Source organism: Centruroides vittatus, unplaced genomic scaffold, assembly GCF_030686945.1.
Source record: "Centruroides vittatus isolate TY-2023 unplaced genomic scaffold, ASM3068694v2 contig_875, whole genome shotgun sequence".
Taxonomy (NCBI): Eukaryota; Metazoa; Arthropoda; class Arachnida; order Scorpiones; family Buthidae; genus Centruroides; species Centruroides vittatus.
This window is the reverse complement of record NW_027122567.1, coordinates 2,979,065-3,000,418: the sequence shown is the minus strand read 5'-3', so window position 1 is coordinate 3,000,418 and position 21,354 is coordinate 2,979,065. Positions and strand designations below refer to the sequence as shown.

The following is a 21,354-nucleotide window of genomic DNA, read 5'->3' as shown; positions in this document are numbered from 1 at the left end:
GGTACATTTGAGAAATTTTCATAGCTCAATTGTTAAATATGTGTAACATGACAAAATACTAAAATTGGGTCTAGTAAAAATTTCTTTATACATATTCATTGAAGACCTAAAAACTTAAAAAACATTGATCAGACCTTATATAAACAATTTCCATTAAGACAAGGACAAAAACTAAAGTAGATTAAAAACATACTTGAAATACCTACTTTAATGGATTAATTCTTTAGATATTTGAGACTAAATTTTTGAAAATTATTATACACAGTATCAAAATTTTTGTATGTATGTAAGTTATTAAATATATCTAGGTGAAAGTCATATAATTTCAAAATTTGTTTTATTGCTTAATTTTTTTGAATATAAAACTTTTGTCAAAATTTAATTCATTTGTACATTTTTCCCTTCAAAAATCCAAATATTTTACATGTTTTAAGTCAATAAATGATAACTGCAGAGTATATTCTTCTATAATAAAAAGCTGAAAATGTACAGTAATTTTAAATTTTTTACACATCAAAATATATGCATTTGTTTATATATATGTGTGTATATATATATAAATATGTCAATTTCACACAAGCAAAAAGTACTGTATCTAATGCTTTACAGTTACATAATTTTTATTGATATACAAAACAGTCATTTGGAAAATAAAGATTGGAATGATTTGGAGTCTATGAAGAAAGAGAATATACAATGTTTAAATATTTGCTGTAAAAAATACTGTACATATATATATATATATTACAAATATGATAACTAAACTTCCTGAAATAAATATCTGCATTTAGTTTAATGACTTACAGGAATGGCAAACCTTTGAGTTCACATGCCAAAGTAACTTTAAACAAAATTTGAGTTCAAAATGTTTTTAAAGAAATTAAATTATTATATTTTAGTAAGAATAAATTTAAATAAAAGAGAAACCAGAATTAAAAGTGTTGAAATTAAATTGTGTAATTTTAATGTGATATTTACTTGATCAGAATGATTGTTGGCACTGATTTTAGAATAAGTCATTTTTGAATAGTTCAAATACTACAATTATTGTAATATTTTCTTATTTATATTTAAACTATTTATTATTTATATAATTAATAATAATTATTCTGAATATTATACAATAAATTACAAAAATTAAATTGCATCATACTGCATGCCAAAGAAATTCTTCCAGTGCACCATAGGTTTGCCATCCATGGTCCATTATATCTTTAAATCATGATTAGAAAGATCTTTTTTATTTTTAAAATTCAAACATAAAGAAAAGGTTTCAATTTTTAACATGTAATTAATCATTCTTAAACAATGAAAATTTGCTGTATATATAAAATTAGACTAAACCAGTTTTGTGAAATTAAAAGAAATGTTTCAAATATTTGTAAACAGATATCTGGAATATTTTTCAAACATTGCTTTAAATTTATAATTTAAACATATCAGTGAACAAAGTTTCAGTTGAGTTAATACACACTGATATATTATTTCGATGTCATCCCTTCAGTTTTACAAAGAACATTCTAAAAACATGGCAAATTGATATAAAAGTATGAACTATCCTAACCAATTAAACAAACATAGCTTCTTAATTGTTTACAGTTAGCATCAATTAAGATGAAAATGTTTCTCTCTTAAGTCTATAAATTCATATTTAACAATAGGTTTAAAATGGGGCCAAAAAAACCTATATGTTAAAAATTAACAGATAACATTCTGTTATCACCCATCAATATATTCTTATATACTGTATAAAATACATACACACACGTACAATTTTTAAATTCATATAAACATATTTGATATTTACATTACTAATTAGTATTTAGATAATTGAAATTTATATTTTAATCAATTAAGAACTGACACTAAAATAAATTTTTTTTAAATTAAATATCAAAACAATTTTTCATTTAATATAAATAAATTAACAATAATCCAAGAAATGGTTCAAAATAATTAGTTTTTACAAATTATAATCAAATTTGAAAATTTTCTAATTCGAGTAAATATCAAATTAAATTAACAGCCAAATTCTTAAATTAATGTCTTCGTGCCTTCCTTTCTAATTTTTTCTGTTTCTTTTCATCAATTTCAGGAGCAGGTTGAAAAATCCATGGTCCAATTATATTTACCCATAGTAGATAAAATGCTCTTCCAGGTGCCTTTAAGAACATAATAATAAATATTATTATTATTTAACTGTTAATCATATTTTTATTTCTTATATGAATTCTTTAAAACAGAAGACAGAATTTTTGCTTTAAATCTTAATTCATCTTATCCTAAAAAAACATAAATGATCATTATATAGTTTTATTTTAGTAAAATGAATAATTTGTGATTTTTTTTATTATTATTTCATTTCACTACAATATCATTATTATATGACTTAATTTAGCAGTTACCTTTTTATATTTTGCTACTTTAAAATATTTTTTACGTAATACACTAAATCTTAATTCAATGAATTAGAAAACAAAGTCTATATACATATTCTTCTGAAATTTGGATGATAAGTTTGTAATTAGCAAAATAATAAAGATCATGCAAGTCAAATTCTTGTATTACCAAACCTAAAGATTCACAATACATTGAAAATACTTTATTAAACAATCAACGTAATGAACGGAATCAAATTAAATATTTTAACCAATGCACTTCTTAATACACACAACCCACTTCACAATAATTGAATACCCTACAAAATATAAATACTACTAACGTTTTTTACAGTTTTAAAAAACATTTATGGATTAAAATATCATAGTAACTTATTATACCATTCTTTTATATTAATAAACACTTAAGTTTAAAATCTATTGCTGTTCTATTAATCAATTATAAACTAAAGGATCTCTGATGCTGTTGTGAATCTTTAGGCATGATATGAATAGAAGAATTTTACTTAATAGGATCTTTACTTTTTGTCAGTCTATATACATATGTTAAGAATCTAATATCAATATTGGAATAAGAAAAACAATAATATATGACAAAAAAAATACAAAGACAAATTCATGATAGAAAAAGAAAAGTACAGTTAAATGATAAGATTTTTTTTTGAAAAAAATCCTATCATTCAACTGTGAATTTTTTTTAATGTTCAAGGTAATTTTACTGAATTATCTTAGTTATTGGATCGTAAAATTATCTATTGAAATAAATTCAATTAAAATTAAATGCTAATTTTAATTGAACTTATGTTGAAATCACTTTATTGCTGTGCTTTTTAAGTATATTCTACAAAATGGTAAATTTTTAATATTATTTTATAAAATTTATTTTGTCAGACCAATTTTCATTTTTAAAAAAAATCTATTTGGATTCAAATTTTGTATTTTCAAAAGACTATTCTATTTATTAAGATATTTTATTTCTTTCAAAATAACAATATTTTAAATTCTCTACATAAGTATTAACAGAAAAACCTTTAATTCAAAATTAGTTCATAATTAAATAACAAGAATTATTCAATTATCCATTTCTATGACATTATTATTTCAATTGTTGTTTTAAGATCCGTATAAGAAATGAATATGAATTTAAATGAATGTAAAATAGAAACAGATTTAAAGTTTATTTAACATTTGGACTTTATTCAGATAGATATCAAATACTAAATATTATACTGTTTTATCATTATGTAATTAATATAATAGCAGCTGTAAACTTTTTCACTTGTCTTTTACAAGATTTATTTTGTATACTTGCGTACTACAGTATTTTATTGTTTTATTATATCCTTTCAATCTATCAATATTTAACAAAGTTGTACTTAATTACAAAATGGAGATTATAAATCATTTACAAAAAGTGTTAAGCTTTTATTGATAGTAGAGTATTTGAATATAAAATATCAATTATCTCATAATTTTAATTACACAGTACATCTTAAAATAGGTATGAAAGTAATCTGTCAAATCTGTTTTATCAGAAATTTAGAATAAAATCATTTTATTTATAAAATGAATAATTTAAATCTTTTTCTAGATTCAAGGTACAATTTTTTCTTTTTTTTCTTTTCTTTTTTGTGCTAAATTAAGACCCATCAGTTTTGAAAAAATATAGTATAAACAATTATAAAGCTTATGAGACGCAATCATAATAATATTCATTAAATAATGTTATATATGTATGCAAATATAAAAGTATTGCAAATCTTTTTACGAAAAATCATTAAAAAGAAAAGCAATTTGTTTTAAAATTCATCGATTTTTAATAATTATCAGTTTCAATTTTTATTAACTTAGATAACATCAATTGCAAAAATGATTACTTAATCAAATTCAATTATCTTTACAATGAACACATATCTCATCTCAAATCATTATTATTAAATCATGTATTTTTAAATTTAGCCATTCACTCCTGAAATGTGCTAATATAATTTTAAATATAATCGTTTAAAAAATACATTCTTGAAAAATATGTATACAATGCGTATGCGTGTGGGGTGTGTGTATACATAAATATACATTTGTAAAGTTAAAAATATTCTTTGCAATATATATATTTAGTGTAAATATATAACCATAAATAGCAAACTGTAAAACAATAATTTCCAGAAAACAGAATTTGGAAATTGGACTGACCAAACAATTGACTTCCAAAAATTTGCTATTTTATGTAATTGTTTAGAATTTTGCCTATATGCTCCCAAACAGAACATGTTAAATATAATAGCAATACTCTATTAATGAAAATCTGTAAAATTTAGAGTTAGCAATGTATGGTTCTATACCCACAATATATATATATATATGAATTGAAGTTCTGCTGATGAGAAATTGAGATTATTTGAATACTCAGATTAAAACTAAACATTCAATAAAACTATATTCCAATAAAGGACCGAGCATTGTTATTGTTTTAGAAAATGAAGAGAGAAAGAATAAAAACTAGAAATAGAATTTTTGCTTTAAAATTAAATTTTATTGAAGCAGATTCACAAAAAAACATGATCATTATATATAAAAGTTTGACGATTTAATGCAGCGTTTCTCAAAGTGGGCGATAACGCCCCCTTGTGGGTGGTGAGTAAATCTAGGGGGCACTGGAGGCAGGGTACTGAACGGTGATCAAAGGTAAAAGTTCCCTTTCCTATGTCAAACAGATAAGAGGAAACGTTGCATTTAGTGGTTTCCAGATGTCAAGAACAATGTACGATAAGGGCACAAAGTGTGAGATTCATAGAAAAGTTTTCCTAAGAATATTTCCAATCTCTCTCACACGGGGGCGTTGGGTATAACTTTATGGAACAAAGGGGGCAGTGGATCGAAAAAGTTTGAGAATCACTGATTTAATGTATACAGAAAGCAGTTACCAAATAATTAGAAATGATTTTATGTATATATTATAAAATCGAATTATGTTTGTTAGAAAGTTTCATTAAAATTCATGAAGTAATAGAATATAGAATTTTATGTAAAAATTTAAATAATTTCATTCATAAAAATATAAAAGTTTTCATTATTATTAGATAAGATCATAATAAAAAAATAATCAGTTAAACTCTAAATCATAGCTGAAATTTTAATACTGTCACATTCAAAAAAAAAATCATTTAAACAACAATAATAATTATTTAAAATACCATGCACTCTATAATTAGAATAAGATATTTCTTAACACCATAATATACAGAGAATTAATCATTATTATTAGTATAGTAGCAATAATTATGCGAAAAATAATAATATAAGACAATAATCATTTTCATTCTTAAAAATACATACCAACAGCCAAAGCAACCAAAAATAATTGGATATTAATGATAAAATTTGAACTCCAGAAGTCAGAATAATCAAATCTTTCAAATGCCTGAAATATGTAATAGAGATATTATTTGTAACTCTTAAAAAATTTAAATATAAATATATTATAATATTAAATTTAATGTTTATAACATATATTAAAATCAAAAATATTCCTTATTTATTTAATTCAAACAATGAAAATAAATAGACTATTTATCCACTTGTATAATAAATGTTCAATATCCTGTTAATTCTTTCAGTTAGGAAAATTAACAGAATATTGAATCATAATTATTAAAAGATAAAAAAATTTAATTTAATTTAAATAAATATAAAATTACATTTTATTTTTAAATTAAAAAAAAAATACTATCTATATAAATTATGTCTTAGATGAAAATAACTATATTAATTACAATTATAAAATTATATTTCTATACTATTGTAATTGTGGATAAGGTTATGTATCAGTCAATTACTGTTATATAAATTAACAGGTCCCGAAATTTATAAAATGAAACAAATATTTACACAACTAATCAACAATTAGTTATAGTTATTATCTTCTGGTAAATAGGCCTTTTTAAGCTCTCTCTTCAAGATATCCAGCCACATATTGAAACCGACAGCATAAAATTATCATCAGTCTTAACCAATGCTTTAAACATTAAATTATTTTAATTGTTATTTGCTGGCAATACAACAGTTTAAACTGCTGGTATTAGGCTAGCTGTTGTTAAAGTTGGTAACAGACAAATAATACTGGATGAATTATACGTGGTACAATCCAAAAGTTTGGGGAATGCAGTAATCTATGACAACAAAAGCATGTATTTGAAGTTACAGCGTATGAAATGGATTCGACCAAACCATCTCTACGTGTTCAGGTTAATTTCACCCATGTCATGTGATTAAATTGCGAGCGCTGCTGTTTTTTCCCGGAGATAGTTACCTTTGTCTTGCAACGTAATCAAAGTGGAGTTTCAAGAACAACCTCCAACATTAAATTTTGTCAGCGTTTAGGTAAAACACCTACGGAGATTTTAAACTTGCTAAGAAAGGTGTATGGTGATTCTACGGTGAAAGGTCATGGTGAAGTCGAAATGTTGGAGGTTGTTCTTGAAACTCCACTTTGATTACGTCGCAGGACAAAAGTAACTATCTCCGGAAAAAAACAGCAGTGCTCGCAATTTAATCACATGACATGGGTGAAATTAACCTGAACACGTTGTTGAGAGTGAGTAGAGGTGGTTTGGTAGAATCCATTTCATATGCTGTAACTTCAAATACATGCTTTTGTTGTCATAGATTACTGCATTCCCCAAATTTTTGGATCGTACCACGTATATATATATTAATAATTAATAAATCTTCAATTTATATACAGTACTAGCTGACCCGGCCATGCGTTGTTGTGGCTCAAAATGTATCTATTATAAATGTATAACATTTCCCCCGTGGGGGAATTTCAAAAAATCCCTTCTTACTGTAATTCTCTTGACGTACCTATTAAAACGCAAAAAACCGCATCTAAAATAGTATAATAGAAGCCGAGTTCTTCACACTAAGCCTTAATCCTGTCCCTCTCCCCCGCAAGGAAATATCGAAAAATCCCTTTTTAGTGTATATTCTGTTGACGTAACCTGTTAAAACGCAATTAAAAAGGCAAAAAACCGCATCTAAAATAGTATAATAGAAGCCAAGTTCTTCACGGTAAGCCTTAATCCCGTCCATCTCCCCCCAGTAGGGGGAATTTCGACATGTATATTATATAAAAACACGTGCGTATTCGAATGCAACGTGGTGTCAAAATTTCAAAGGAATCGGTAGGAACAAACAAACGTTGTATTTTATTTATATAGATAGATAGAAAATGATCTGCTTTAGTCCATTCTCACAGAAAAGCATAATGCCTGACAGAAAAGCAAACTTAGGTCGTCTGAAGTTAGCGCCATCTGTTGGACATAAAAGCCTTAATCCATATATAAATATATTTTTGAAAGGGGGGAAATGGTGATCTTCACATATGCCACAAACCTTCGCGGGAGTGTTAAACAACTTCCCAAAATTTCATGGCAATCGGATAAATGGTGTGGTAATGCATGAAGGACAAACACACACACACAGACATACATTCATTTTTATATATATAGATTATCCGGATTTTTCAAAATAAACAAAAATTGTACGAATTTGCTGATTTGCACTTTGCGAATTGCGACACTATTTATGTACTGTACATATGTGATGGAATGCATGGAACAAAATTTTGAAAAAACCATTAGTAAATTCCAGTAACAGTAGAAAGTGGTATAGGAGACAGTGCGGAAGCAATAGCACAAATTTCAATATGTGCCGAATGTGATGAAGATGTAACCGAGTGGTTAAATTGCGATGCAAACGATCCCGGATTCCAAATTTTGAACGATGAGGAAATAATTAAAGAAATATCTGCCTCAGATGAACAAGATCGAGAAGACGAAAAAGAGATTTGCGAAGTAAGAGATATTGGTCCTACACATTCTGAAGCTTTTCAGTGCTTAGATGTCGCCATGAAGTGGTTTGAGTGCTAAGAAGAGTGTAACTCAGGACAACTTATATGTCTTAAAAGTATTCACAATTTAGCAGCTTCAAAAAGAACAGCTAGCTTTAAACAAAATTTGTTAATTGAATTTCTTAATAAAAATAATTTAATATTGAAGTTATATGTAAATCTAGACAAATAAAAATTATTCATACTATATGCATTGTCAATTATTACTTTTTCGATTATCCGGATTTTTCCTTATCCGGACTACCTTCATCCCCAGTTAGTCCGGATAATAGAGGTTCTACTGTATATATATTTTATTAATTTAACCTATCTTTTTAATATTAGAGTTGATAAAACCAGAATTTCTTCTAATTGTAGTCTTATTTATCTACTCCACTTAATTAATGCCATCAATCACTTATTGTCATCAATACAGATGAGTCCCAAAGTGATTACAATAAGCAGAGCCAGTATTTTATATACAAATATAAAATAAAATAAAACTTTATATGAAAGTTAAAATATAATACAAAAACTATGCATTAATAAAGAAAAATATGTTTAATAATTGAAAATTTTTTCATTTTAACTAAATGACATGTTTTCAATAATGATAATGTTTAAGGTCATTTTTTAAAAAGGTTCAAAGACTTGCATAAAGCTATTCGCATGATATTTGAATACGGTTTCAAGTTAAGATAACAAATATATTTATTCTTTTATAAATGTTTTCAGACTAATTTTAACAGTTAATTCAGTAACTGTCATATTTTAAATAATTCAATTTTTTAAATTAAAAATATGTCATCTTTCCATCTAGCCTTCTATCTAACAAATGAACCAGTTTGAAAGTGTCACCTAAGGCAAAATTATAAAAAAAACCAGTTCGCTATACTCATTTCAATCTCTCTTCAATAAATATAGTTTGGCTAAGCACAATAATTAAAAGGATCAAAAAATACATGTACTCTCAATTATATAAATATCTTTATTCAAGTTATATAATGATAAAGAATTATTACATAAAATTATTTTTAATTTAATAATTTAAATTTATAATGAGTTTTTGTAATTTTATTACTCAAAAATAAGTTGTTACAAGTTAAAAAGTCAATTATTCTATTATGAAAATTATTACATATTTTAGTAATGAATAACTGGGCTGCAATTTGATATTTGGGCTGCAATTTGAAAAAATTTCACACCTATAAATGGCTGTCTGTCCATTCTTTAACCTTGAAAATGGAGTTAGCTAGAACAAAGTCAAGACCAGATATAAAAATTTTAGGGGCAAAAGGCCTGATTAACTATATACAAACTTTCAATTTGCACCAGAAGTCATGTTATTTTAATTCAAAAATTTCAATTTCCCCTGAAAGGAGTTACATAGATGACCAGCATGACTATTGCTAACAGGAAAAGTATGATACACAGGGACATGACACTAATAATTTGAGGTGGAGAGCATATATTTTAAATTAAATAAATTAAAATCCAATTAAATATTGCAGCCTAGCATTGTGATGATGTCACAATAAATAATTGGTCATTGCATATATATCATTCTTAACTATACTTATTCTATGGTTCAATAAGTTTAAATTTTAAATTAACATTTGAGGTATAAAACTTAATGAAGGATAACACATATATACATGTATTATCACTCAAAATATACTTAAATACAGTATATATCTCTAAACTCAAATTACATTAGCAACTCATTCAAAATTGATGAAATTATATTCCAAAAATCCAGTGATTTTTAGCTTATATTTGAAAAGATTAATTGAACAACAACAACAAAATAAATATCATAAAAATTTTGTACTATACCTCTTAAAACTATACCTTTAAAAATCCAATTGTTCCCAATCCCACAGTACAGTAAGACCCCGCTTAATGCTGCCACACTTAACGCTGATTCGATATAACGCGGTCTGCTCGGAAGCCTAAAAAAAGCTCAAAATTTACGCTGATTTAAATTATTGCGGCATTTCATTGATTTGTATATAATATGATTATTTACAAACACAAACCAATCAGCAAAAGGTGGCAAAAAGGTGTACTTTCTTTAAATCTATGTTTATTTGGTGCAACTTTGGAGAAAATATAACATCATGGATGCCATAGGAAATATCGGCTTTGTTTGGCAAGAATTAACTGATAAATGCATGAATGAAGTTTGGAAAAAGTTATGGCTGAAGGTACCCAAGAATTCTCAACAAGAGCCTATCGCTGTATCATTAGGTTGACCAAAGTCAACCTAATGATACAGCAGGACTAGGAGATGTAGATAAGCAGGATATTGAGGAGTTACTGCAGGTTTCTGGCGAGAGTCTTACCAACGATGACCTTCAAGAACTGGCAGAACAAGGAATTCGTGTACAACTGGAAAATAGAGATTCTGAAAACGAAGAACCCAAAGAATTTCTCTACAGATTCCTTAGTAAAAGTTTGATAACAATAACCGAAATTGTAGCGAATGATCCAGAATTTGAAAGGAGTGCAAAAGCAAAACGAGGAGTTTTGGATGCGATCTGTTTAAGGAAAGAAAAAAACAACAAATGAAACTTCATGACTTTATTGCAAAAAAACAATAATTTTAGAAGAGTCAGCACCTTCGTCACAAAATATGAACTTTACCTTGCTGTGTGCATATGTTTGTGTGTTATTTAACATATATTAGTATACAAATTAATATAAAAATAACTTAAAGTTAAAGTAAAATTTGTTTATTTTTGGTCACGTATTCCCCTATCCCTAATTACTCTATGTTAAAATGACTTCGCTTAACGCTGTTTCGTTTAGCACTTTGTCATCTAGGAATGCATTCCCCGCGTTAAGCGAGGTCTTACTGTATAAAATTTTAAGATTATTTTAAAAAGTTACAAATGTTTGAGTTTGTTTTATCAGTGTATGTGTTACCGGCCAAACCCGATTTCAGGCCAAACTAGTTTGTCCTACACGTGTCAGGATATACTAGTTTAGCCCAGGACTATCTAGTTTGGCCTAAATACTTTAGACTTAACTAGTTTGACCTAGGTGAAACTGATTTATTCATGTACAAAATTGGAACTAAGCATGGAATATTGCAGACACTCTATTGCAGGTTAGTTACGCATTTTATTGTTTATTTTTTCTCAAATTGCTTCAAAAAAAAGAAATTCTTTTTAATGACTATGTTATTCTATTTCACTGTCAAGTCTGAACTGATTTTGATGATTATTGTTTTTATATTTGGAAGATGTTTTCAAGTTTTATGAATTTTTTCAGATAGGGTTTTTGTATAATATTTACTTATAATGAAGGCCTGATAAAGATCTTCGAAGAAAAAAAAGTGCAATGTTAAACTCCGTTTTGTTTGGTCTAAAAAGCATAAGTATGTTATGCAATTTGGTCAAAATAAAATATTTGTTTATTACAGAACTGAACTCGACCTTTGTACTCAAAAATTTCTACAAGAAAGTGATGTTAATCAAGATGTTCAAATCTCTCTAAGGACTGCAGCTACCAAACATTCAGTTGGGACAGGACAAGGTTTTATGAGGTCACCTGTACCAAAAACTGTTCTACAAATAGGTGCCAGTGTAAAAAAAAATGATTTTGTGTAATTCAAAATGCCACCACAGTACACCCTGTAAAAATAAATAAAATATTAAATATTTTATACGTTACACTAAGAAGCACAAATAAGTTCGTTTTTAATTTTAGTTTGGCTCTAAAAATTATTTTTATTATTTTGTTTGAATTTTTGAAAATATTTTCGAAAGTTAATTATCTTTAAAAGTTCATGGCTTAATAAAAAAAATACAAACTGATAAGTACTAATTTTTATTTTATAGTTTTGTACAAATGGTGTGTCACTTCTAATCAATACCGTTTTTTTATAATTAAGTAGACTATGTTTGAATAAATATTGTTCATCTAATTGATTGCCTATTAATTTTATTTTAACCATTAGCATACTTGAATAATAATTCAAAATCAGTTCCACCTAGATCAAACTAGTTAAGCCTAAAGTATTTAGGCCAAACTAGATTGTCCTGGGCTAAACTAGTATATCCTGACATGCGTAGGATAAACCCGTTTGGCTTGAAATCAGGTTTGGCCGGTAACATATGCACTTTTAAAAAACTTTTGATCATCTTTTAAATCATCTTCTTATAAAATTTAATAGAAGTCATTTTCTATCATTATTGATTCAACAACATTTTAATTAATTCACTGTCAATTCTAATTTCGTTATTTTATGAAACCTAATTCCCAATCATCATCATCTTAATTATATCAATGAGTAATTAAGATTTTTAAAAAATTTAAGATAACAATCAAAACATAATTAATCAATCGCCTGAACTTAGGTGATTGAAACTAGATTACTGGATATAAATCAGGCTACTTTACCATGGTAAAGTACCTGATTTAAATCTAGTAATCATTTGGTTTCATTATAAAACTATCGGGCTCTGAGATGTTTATGTATGTATACTTAGGATCCAAACAAAAACATCTGAAATTAAAAAAATTTGTGACAATTTAGACCAGTGTTCCGGTGTGCCATTACAAGGTGAAAGGTGTGACGTAAACTTTTACATATTCTATTAATTTCAAGTTTTATTTATATATTTTTATCACAGTTGCTGTGTTTCTTATGCTTGTATTTCATTCTCTGTTGCAGCACTGATGAAATAAGATAATGTTTGTTTATTTTTCATTACAAGCTATGAATTTTTATGTATTCTAAGAAATTAAGTGTAAAATAAATTTTCTCACAGGTGTTGATATCTGTTTAATAATAATAACAGGTTAGTGGCATTACGTAATTCTATTAATAGCATCATATACGTTTTTGAGGGGAATAACATTTTGGTGTGCTGCAAGTAGAAAAAGGTTTGCGGAACACTGATTTAGATGACAGTCAAAATTCTTCATAGGAGTTTTTGTTTGGTAAAGATAAGCTCGGAGCTTGAAGGTGAAATGTAGAAAACAATAATACAGGCAAAAATCTTGTGGGTACCGTTTGCAAGCACCAAGCTTATCTTTACCAAAGAAAAACTCCTACAAATAATTTCAACCATCATCAAAATTGTCATAAATTTTTACTTGGCAAAATTTTTTTACATCTCAGATGTTTTTGTTTGGATATCAGTTGTTTTTGTTTAATAATTATATTATTATGTCAAGACATAAGATCGGTCAGCACTCAATGACTGCTGACTAAACATGTCGCAGACCAAATGCACTGCCAATGAATGCTTTCGATATTCATTTCAGTCAGTCACCAACCAAATGCACCACCAACTGATTTCAATACGCCACTTAGAAAATTTGTTATAAAAAGTTTTAATCTGCATAAATTTGAGCTTTCTTAATTCTGAGTAACATTTTGAATAAAATTAATTTGTTTCCATGCAATTTTATCCTTATAAGCATAAAATTAAGCTATAAAACTGAATTAGCCCTATGAGGAACCCCCATGAACTTTGACTTATCAATCCAGAAGTTTTGCAAGCACCTCAGTGATAATGAGAAAGGCTTAAGTTTAAAATTTGAGCTTTCTAAACCCAGTAGTTTTTTCTCTATGAGCATCTGCAGTGTCGGATGAAGAAAGAGGAAGAGAAAATCTGTTTTGACAGCTAAAACAGCTGTTTTGGTGATTTTTACGTTTTTCAATTGCTTATATTTTTTCTTCATCCTGTATCCTGGCGAATTTTTTTCACCCCTACACCCCTTTTAAAATAAAATAAAGTGAGTTTCATCACAAATCCTAAAAATTTTCTTAAGTAAATGAATCAAGTACATTGTATCACGTAGTGACATTTTCAACTTCTGTAACTGGGCAGAAGTTATTTAAATGAAACATGATATTGTTTAATTTAGTTTTGGATTAAACTCAAAAAATAAGAAAATTTTGCTTCAGATGTATTCTCTGAAAATGCCTCCACTGACCATAAAATTATCTTAAAAGTGTGATGCATAGAAAAAAATAAAAATAAAGAAAATATCTTACATTACAAAATATTTTTATTAACATACCATCAATGCAAGCAAAACATAACAAACATATTGTCACAATAATCATATGTAACTGATTCTGAAGTAATGAAAATTGTTACTATTGCTATAGTATTTTTGTTTGTGTAATTCTTCTGGCATAATCTATTTGGCACTGACTTTAACCGTTATTCAATCAAAATGTTAAAATAGAACTGTTCTCACCAATGCATGCATCTACTCTGCTTGAAAAAGAATTTGTTCCTCAACAAACAATATAAGACATGGCTACATAAATCACTATAACACCTTTGATAGGTGTGTAACTGAAAATGAAAAAAATGTACCTGAAATTAAAATGCAAACACAAGCATAATGTTTACATTTGTTGACAATGACTATTCAGCCAGCTGAAAAATATTGAAAAAGAAAAAAAAACAGCTTGTAATAAGGTTTTGCCAAAAAAATTTCATCACACTTTCAAGAACATTTTATGGTTGATGGAAGCATCTTCAGAAAAAATGTTTGAGACAAAATTATTTTATTGTTTTGCATTTAATCTGAATCTAAATTTAAAAGATATCACGTTCAATTTAAAAAATTTGGCCTGGATAGTCAATTTCCTGCCAGTACCAGAACTTGAAAATATCACCATTTTATACAGCATACTTAATTTATTATTGAAATTTTTAAGATTTTTGACGAAACTCATTTCCTTTCATTTTAAAGAGAGCGCATAAGTGGTCTGGGTCATTTTATATATAAGTCAAACAGCCACTTCTCAACGATGACCAACTCTAAACAGTAGCCATTTTTTATGTTAGTGTCAGTAATTTTGAATTGTATTTTTTTAGATAAAATATATCTTATTTTGTTTCTATTTTGTGTAAAGCACAATAACATCATTAATAAGCATTCAAATATTCTTTGTTTTGAATAGATAAATGAATCTCTTTAGTTTTACTCTTTGTTCCTCATTAATTTATAATTAACTTTTTTTAAACTGTAAAATATTCATAATGGAAATGAATTATTGTGATTTACAAGTGTTCGTAATATATTGCATCATTCTAGTTTAAAATAATTTAGTTTGATTCTTACCATTTGTATTTGAAGTTTTTGTGAAAAATCTTAGAATACAAATTAATAAAAAAATTTGACTAACTCTGAAATTCCTCCTTCCATGTTTAAATCAATTCCACCATCTATTATGGAACCTGTATCAGAATAAACAGGCCTTGCCATATATGTCATAAACTGTAAACTTCCAAAAAATACTCCTATGGTAAATAGAGTTAAAAACTGAAAAAATACATTGTAAAATGTTAATTTTCAATTCAAAGTAAATAATCATTTATTTTATGTTATTTAACTAATAATATATAGATTAAATATGTAATAATAATATATACAAACTTACCCAATACAATATTGTAAATGAATCCCAAAATAATAAAATCATAACAGCGACATATAATATCTAAAATTGAAAATATATAATTTATCATTAATAAAATTCAATTTAAATTTTAAAACAGCAGAAAGTAAATAATTTTTTAAAAACTTATTCATTTTTACCCAAAATGATTTAATATATCATATAAAATTTAATATCAATTTATTAAGTACCGAGATTTAATTCTACTTTTCCAAACATTAACCATATTTAATTGTAGTTACATAAATTCTACAAATCATATTTAGTCTTATTTAGGGAATTTTGCAAATATTACATAAGTAAAACATCTTTAACATTTGCCCACATATTTTTCATTGTTATATCTTACGACTGAAATCTTAAAATACCAAATGTAACACCGTATCAAAAAATAAGAAAGATGAGAAATTAAAACAATCCTTTTTATCATTTTTCATAAACTGTTTTGATTAAAATTTAGCATTTAACTCTAATTAATACAAGAAGAAGGATAATTCAGAAATCAAAAAAATCATATTTAGTATTACTAAAAATTAAAACTAATCTCTTAGTGTTCCTACCAGATATATTATTAAATACAAAAGAAAATAAGTGCACTAATATTAAAATTCTCTATTTTTAATGTAATTTTCCAAAATATGCTATTCAAATATTTGCAATCAAAATAAAATTTTTAAACAAACTGTTTTATATAATGTAACAATATTTTCCTAAAATCATTAACATGTTTTTATGAAAGAAAATTACAGTATATATCTATGTACAGTGTACATGTATTAAAAAAATAAGTATTATTAAAATTTGATAACTAAAACATTATATGTAAAATAATCAATAATCATTTTACAGTGATACTAGGCGAAATCTGAAATCGATGAAAACTGAGGCAATTATTTCCATACAAATCAATGTAAATCCAATTAATTCGTTCTAGACACTCCAAAATACATACCAAAAACACATTTTATAGAGAATTAATATAGCATTAAATACTAAAAGCAATTAGAAATTAACATAAAAGACTAATTAGCATAAAGATAAAAGCATTAAGATTAAAGATAAGATAATTAGCATTAAGATGAAAGCAATGGAATTGTTCAGCTAGACACACGGGGTAATGTCTTGTAGAAGCTGGTTGGACATGAGCTTCTAGCCTATATCGCGGTGGTAAAGTGTGACATAATTGTCATGTAATAGTAGTTGTATGCTTTTATGATGGTCGTATCGAGGGGAATAATGCCTTCTGGGAAATCCATTTAAGGGTAACTGGCCCCTATACGGGTGTTACAAATGTGGAAAAAACCAGTAAACTTTACATGGCCAGCCCTGGCAAAAGCGCGAACCCACGACCAAACTCCCAGTGTTCAGGAAACAGAACCGTTGGCCAATGGTGGGCTGTCGCGAGGTAATGTTCACACAAGAAATAATGCCACACTGAGCCAGAAAACGTGTGGATCACCCTTTGTTTTCAAAAAATTAGCAGCGAGGTCACTTGAGACCGCTGACGAAATCCAAGACAATCGATGAAAACCGAGACAAATTTTTCACAAAAAAATTGACAAAAACTGAAAGCGACAATAACCAAAGTCAACAAAAACTGAGGTATTACTGTATCTATTTTATATCATTTACTTTTAAATTTGACAAAAAAAAAATTCTGTATTCACATTTTTTATTCTGTTTCTTCATTCAGTTTTTTTCTCATATTTTAATCTAGAAATTTAAAAATTTTCAGAAACTGTAATGGGCACAATTCTTTCACACAATATAATAATAGTTTACACTTCAAATACAAAATTGCTCTCTTGAAAAACAAAATTGAAAAGTTAAAATCCTGTTCTTATTTTCTCTCCAATTTATCAGTTTGAATGACTTTTGTAACATTTAATGAAAACTAAAAAATCTAAACAATTCATATACAGAATAAGTAAAATCATCCCACACCATCTCAATGTTTATTTCATATTATTTTAATTAAACTAATCATTCTATGACTTATTGCATTCAATTCAATCAATCTTATATTTTTTTACACAAATAAAAAAAAAAGTTAAATTTTTATACAGCTGTAAAATTAATTACAAAGAGAAAATATTTTCAGACTATTTATTAATTTTTAATATTCAAAATTTTAAAAATTTAAACTGAAACTTTTTATCATAAAACTATCAAAGATGACAAAAGTCAATTTTCAGGTAATGGATTAATCAAGAGACTTTTTGCCCCTTATTACATACCAATCCCACTGGTTATTATCTCCAATTGTGATCTGAGTTACTCTAATTAGAAAAGCTGATGATGAATCAAAATAATTATATAACGATAATCACAAAAAGTATTATCTTTATTCCATCTATTAAATGCAAATTTCTAAATGAAAATTTATATTACATTATATCATTATCAGATGTTTCTAAGAATTGATTCAGAATGTCTTATCATCATCACTATCTTCAACAATAAGTTTCAGTGCATTACCAAACAGCAAAATTAAAAATTATGATATCAGAGAAACAAAAGCATATTGTGCTATATACTATTACAGTTTTTATTCTATTGAAACTATGTTTCTTTTAAGTTTTTACATATCGAATGATTCATATACATAAAATAATGGAAAATTTAGAAACTGAAATACTTCAGCAAGATAGATTGTTAACACTGAAATGATTTTAAGTAACAGATACATTTGACAAATTTTTGGTATAAACACATTTGCAATTGTTTATTATAAAATATATTTGAAACTATTAAGAAACTGAGAACTCTACTATTATGAAATATAGAAAACTATTGAAAGTTTTTCTGTACTGCAGTAAATCTCTTAAGTTTTACTTCCATTATTAGATAAGGATTAAGAAAAGAAACTAATGGTTTGGAGCCGTGGTTCTAAATCCATGGTCCACGGAACACGGGTGCTCCATGAAGCCACTTCAAGTATTCCGTGAAAAAAATCAAATATACAATTAAAAATTTTTGCAAAAAGAAAATTAATACAATGTAAAATAATTTTTGCATGGGAATGTAATCAGCAAATGCCAATGATGTCATATGCTACACCAAGCGCACTCTTGATTTCAAAAAAGTTTGCCACCCCTACTTAAAGCTGATGTATTTTAAGTGTTCTGTGGAAAAAATGCCAAATAGTGTTTCCCGACTTCAAAAAGATTGAGAACCATGGGTTTAGAGGAAAGAGGGGAAAAAATTAAAAAGTTACAGTTATGCAATTATTGAATTGTTTTCAATGTTTTAATCTAAATTGTATTCAATAACACAGCTCAGATACTATATAATAAACCTAACTGGCAAGGAAGGCAGGCCAAAGAATTGTTCCAAGTATCTCTGAATGATGGGTATCCTGAGTCATTAAATTAAATGGTCATGTTTAAAATGCTGGACGATGTAAAATAATTTTTTATTCATTGTAAATGTACTTTTATCATTTTCTGCTTAACATCAGTAATACATTTCAAAAATCAGACATTCCACACAAAAACACCCAAGAGCTTACAATTTTAAGTAGAAAAAATTACAATGCATTACAATATAATCCAAAACCCCAACAAATTTCCTAAAATGTAATTAAACATAATAAAACATCTATATTTAATGAACAAACTTGTAAATAAGAAAAAATATATATAAGTAATAATCAAACACAGTCATATTAAAATTTAAAATTCTTACAATACTTCTGATAACCAAATGGTTAATATGATTGTTAACAAACAGCTGTTTTATGTGCAGTAACATATAGTTTATTCTGTACCCATAAATATCAAATTTACAATATGTTATGGTAAATAACATGCAGCAATAAAGAGATTTTTTGTAAATATAGTCAAAACTTTACAATAAAAAATAAGGGATAAGTTTCTACATATTTTAAAAAATTTCTCTGATACTTCTATAAATTGTAGAATTGATTGACTACTGTTAATGATGGTCAAAAAAGTGTGTTTAGTGTTTCTGATTTAGGGGGATATCGGTATGACACTGTGATGTCTCTCCCAGTATCATCTGACCTATCACATACAAATCTTGTATGCTGACATTCAGCACATTTTTCAAAACATCTACATATGATTCTGACATTCTGCCAATGGTATTTTAGAATGTAACTCAAGACTTTTCTCATTTTGTTGAAACTGTTTTATTGATGTAAAAATAAATTTTCCTTACAATAACATTGATTGAAAAACAGTAAATTGAGAGATAAATATGTTCTATGACATTTAGGTATTAAAATCAATGATACTCTATTGGAAAAATGTTACACATGTTCTATGGGATATGTCTGTATTATATTTTTTAAAAAAAACACAAATCAATGTATAAAATAATGAATAGCATTATATCAAATTCTAGGATTACAATACCTATTTCATTAAAAATTATAATAAATTTAACACTTCTGTTTCAGATTTGTAAATTTAGTTTTCTTATAAAAGTCTTGAGCTGTTTTTCCCAAGACTAAAGAAAAGAAACATCTTGAATTTTCCAGGTTAAAAACCCTATTACATATATCAAGTATTAATAAAACAAAGACAAAAATACAATTAATTATTGAATTTGATAAAGTATCTTTTTCAATTCAATAAAAGTATATGACTTACTTCAGCTACTCCTGCCATTATACTGTAGAATTTTAGAGTCTCTTTATTCTCTTCTACAATCTGTTTTTGTCCTTTAGTACCTTGTTTTCCTTTATGAGGCTAACATAAAAAAATGTTTTGAACTTAAAAATAATTGTTTATAATTTTCATCAAATTACAGCACAAGAAAAGAGAACTTTAGAACCATTTAAGTAAAGACTATTTCAAAATCATGTTTTATTCTGTGCTTTTTATATATCTAAATACAAAAACATATCAATTTCGAATACAAAACAGTCAAACGATGCTTTTAGCCCACGACTTTAATTTAGATAGAGTTAGATAGCCTAATAAATAGGATTTAACAATTTGGGCTTGGTGTGATAAGCCCTCCAGGTACCCTCCAAATTGTTAAATCCTATTTATTAGGCTATCTAACTATCTAAATGAAACAGTCTGTTTACATTTCTATATAGTTTGAAATACTTACAGGCATATTTGTTTTATATTACACAGTCTTCAAAATTATTTATTCACAAAATTTAATGAAAAGTATATTATCGATCTTATCGAAAGTTTTTAAATATGCCAAAAAAGAGCAGACATTCCACTTATCGACCAGGCAGCTTCGGCACGTGTACAAGGAAGCACGAAATGAGTTAGGTCCTCTGGTGGTAAATTCTTCAAAACGAATTAATTTTTGAATTTTTATTGGCAACTATTTTATGTAATTAAATAAATTATTTATTTTGTGATTTAAAAATGTTTTTTATTTATATCAAACTATTTTTAAAATATATTAATCATAAATCTATAAATTTAATATATTTAAAGGTTAAAAGCATTTCTGCAGAGAAATAAACTAACTTGCAAGTTTGGTTTCCATATTACTAGAAAATTTCCTGAAATACAGAGCAGAAAAGTAATATGATGTCGCTTTCTATTTTTTAATTTTTTTTTACTTATTCTGCCCTGTGAACAGTAACGAGTAACAGTACTTTTTCCATGCCCATTGTGGGATCGGCAAGACTCACA

At 26.7% G+C, this 21,354-nt stretch overlaps 1 protein-coding gene across 1 annotated transcript; it reads right to left on the bottom strand.

Annotated features, from left to right (window-relative positions):
* Positions 1-1,051: 1,051 nt before the first annotated feature.
* On the bottom strand, positions 1,052-21,008 carry LOC136983010 (transmembrane protein 208). The gene is made up of 6 exons (XM_067279609.1): positions 20,810-21,008; positions 20,341-20,439; positions 15,707-15,766; positions 15,452-15,588; positions 5,736-5,820; positions 1,052-2,162 (listed from the first exon to the last, which is right to left on the bottom strand). Exons 1-6 carry the CDS (start codon positions 20,813-20,815, stop codon positions 2,040-2,042), a joined length of 510 nt encoding a protein of 169 aa, XP_067135710.1. The 5' UTR covers positions 20,816-21,008; the 3' UTR covers positions 1,052-2,039.
* Positions 21,009-21,354: the final 346 nt, after the last annotated feature.

Coding starts and splice junctions, on each gene's coding strand:
- LOC136983010 (XM_067279609.1), bottom strand. Junction 15,767..20,340: donor TAATGGCAGGAGTAGCTGAA/GTAAGTCATATA, acceptor TTTCAATTTTAG/ATATTATATGTCGCTGTTAT. Junction 15,589..15,706: donor CATTTACAATATTGTATTGG/GTAAGTTTGTAT, acceptor GTATTTTTTCAG/TTTTTAACTCTATTTACCAT.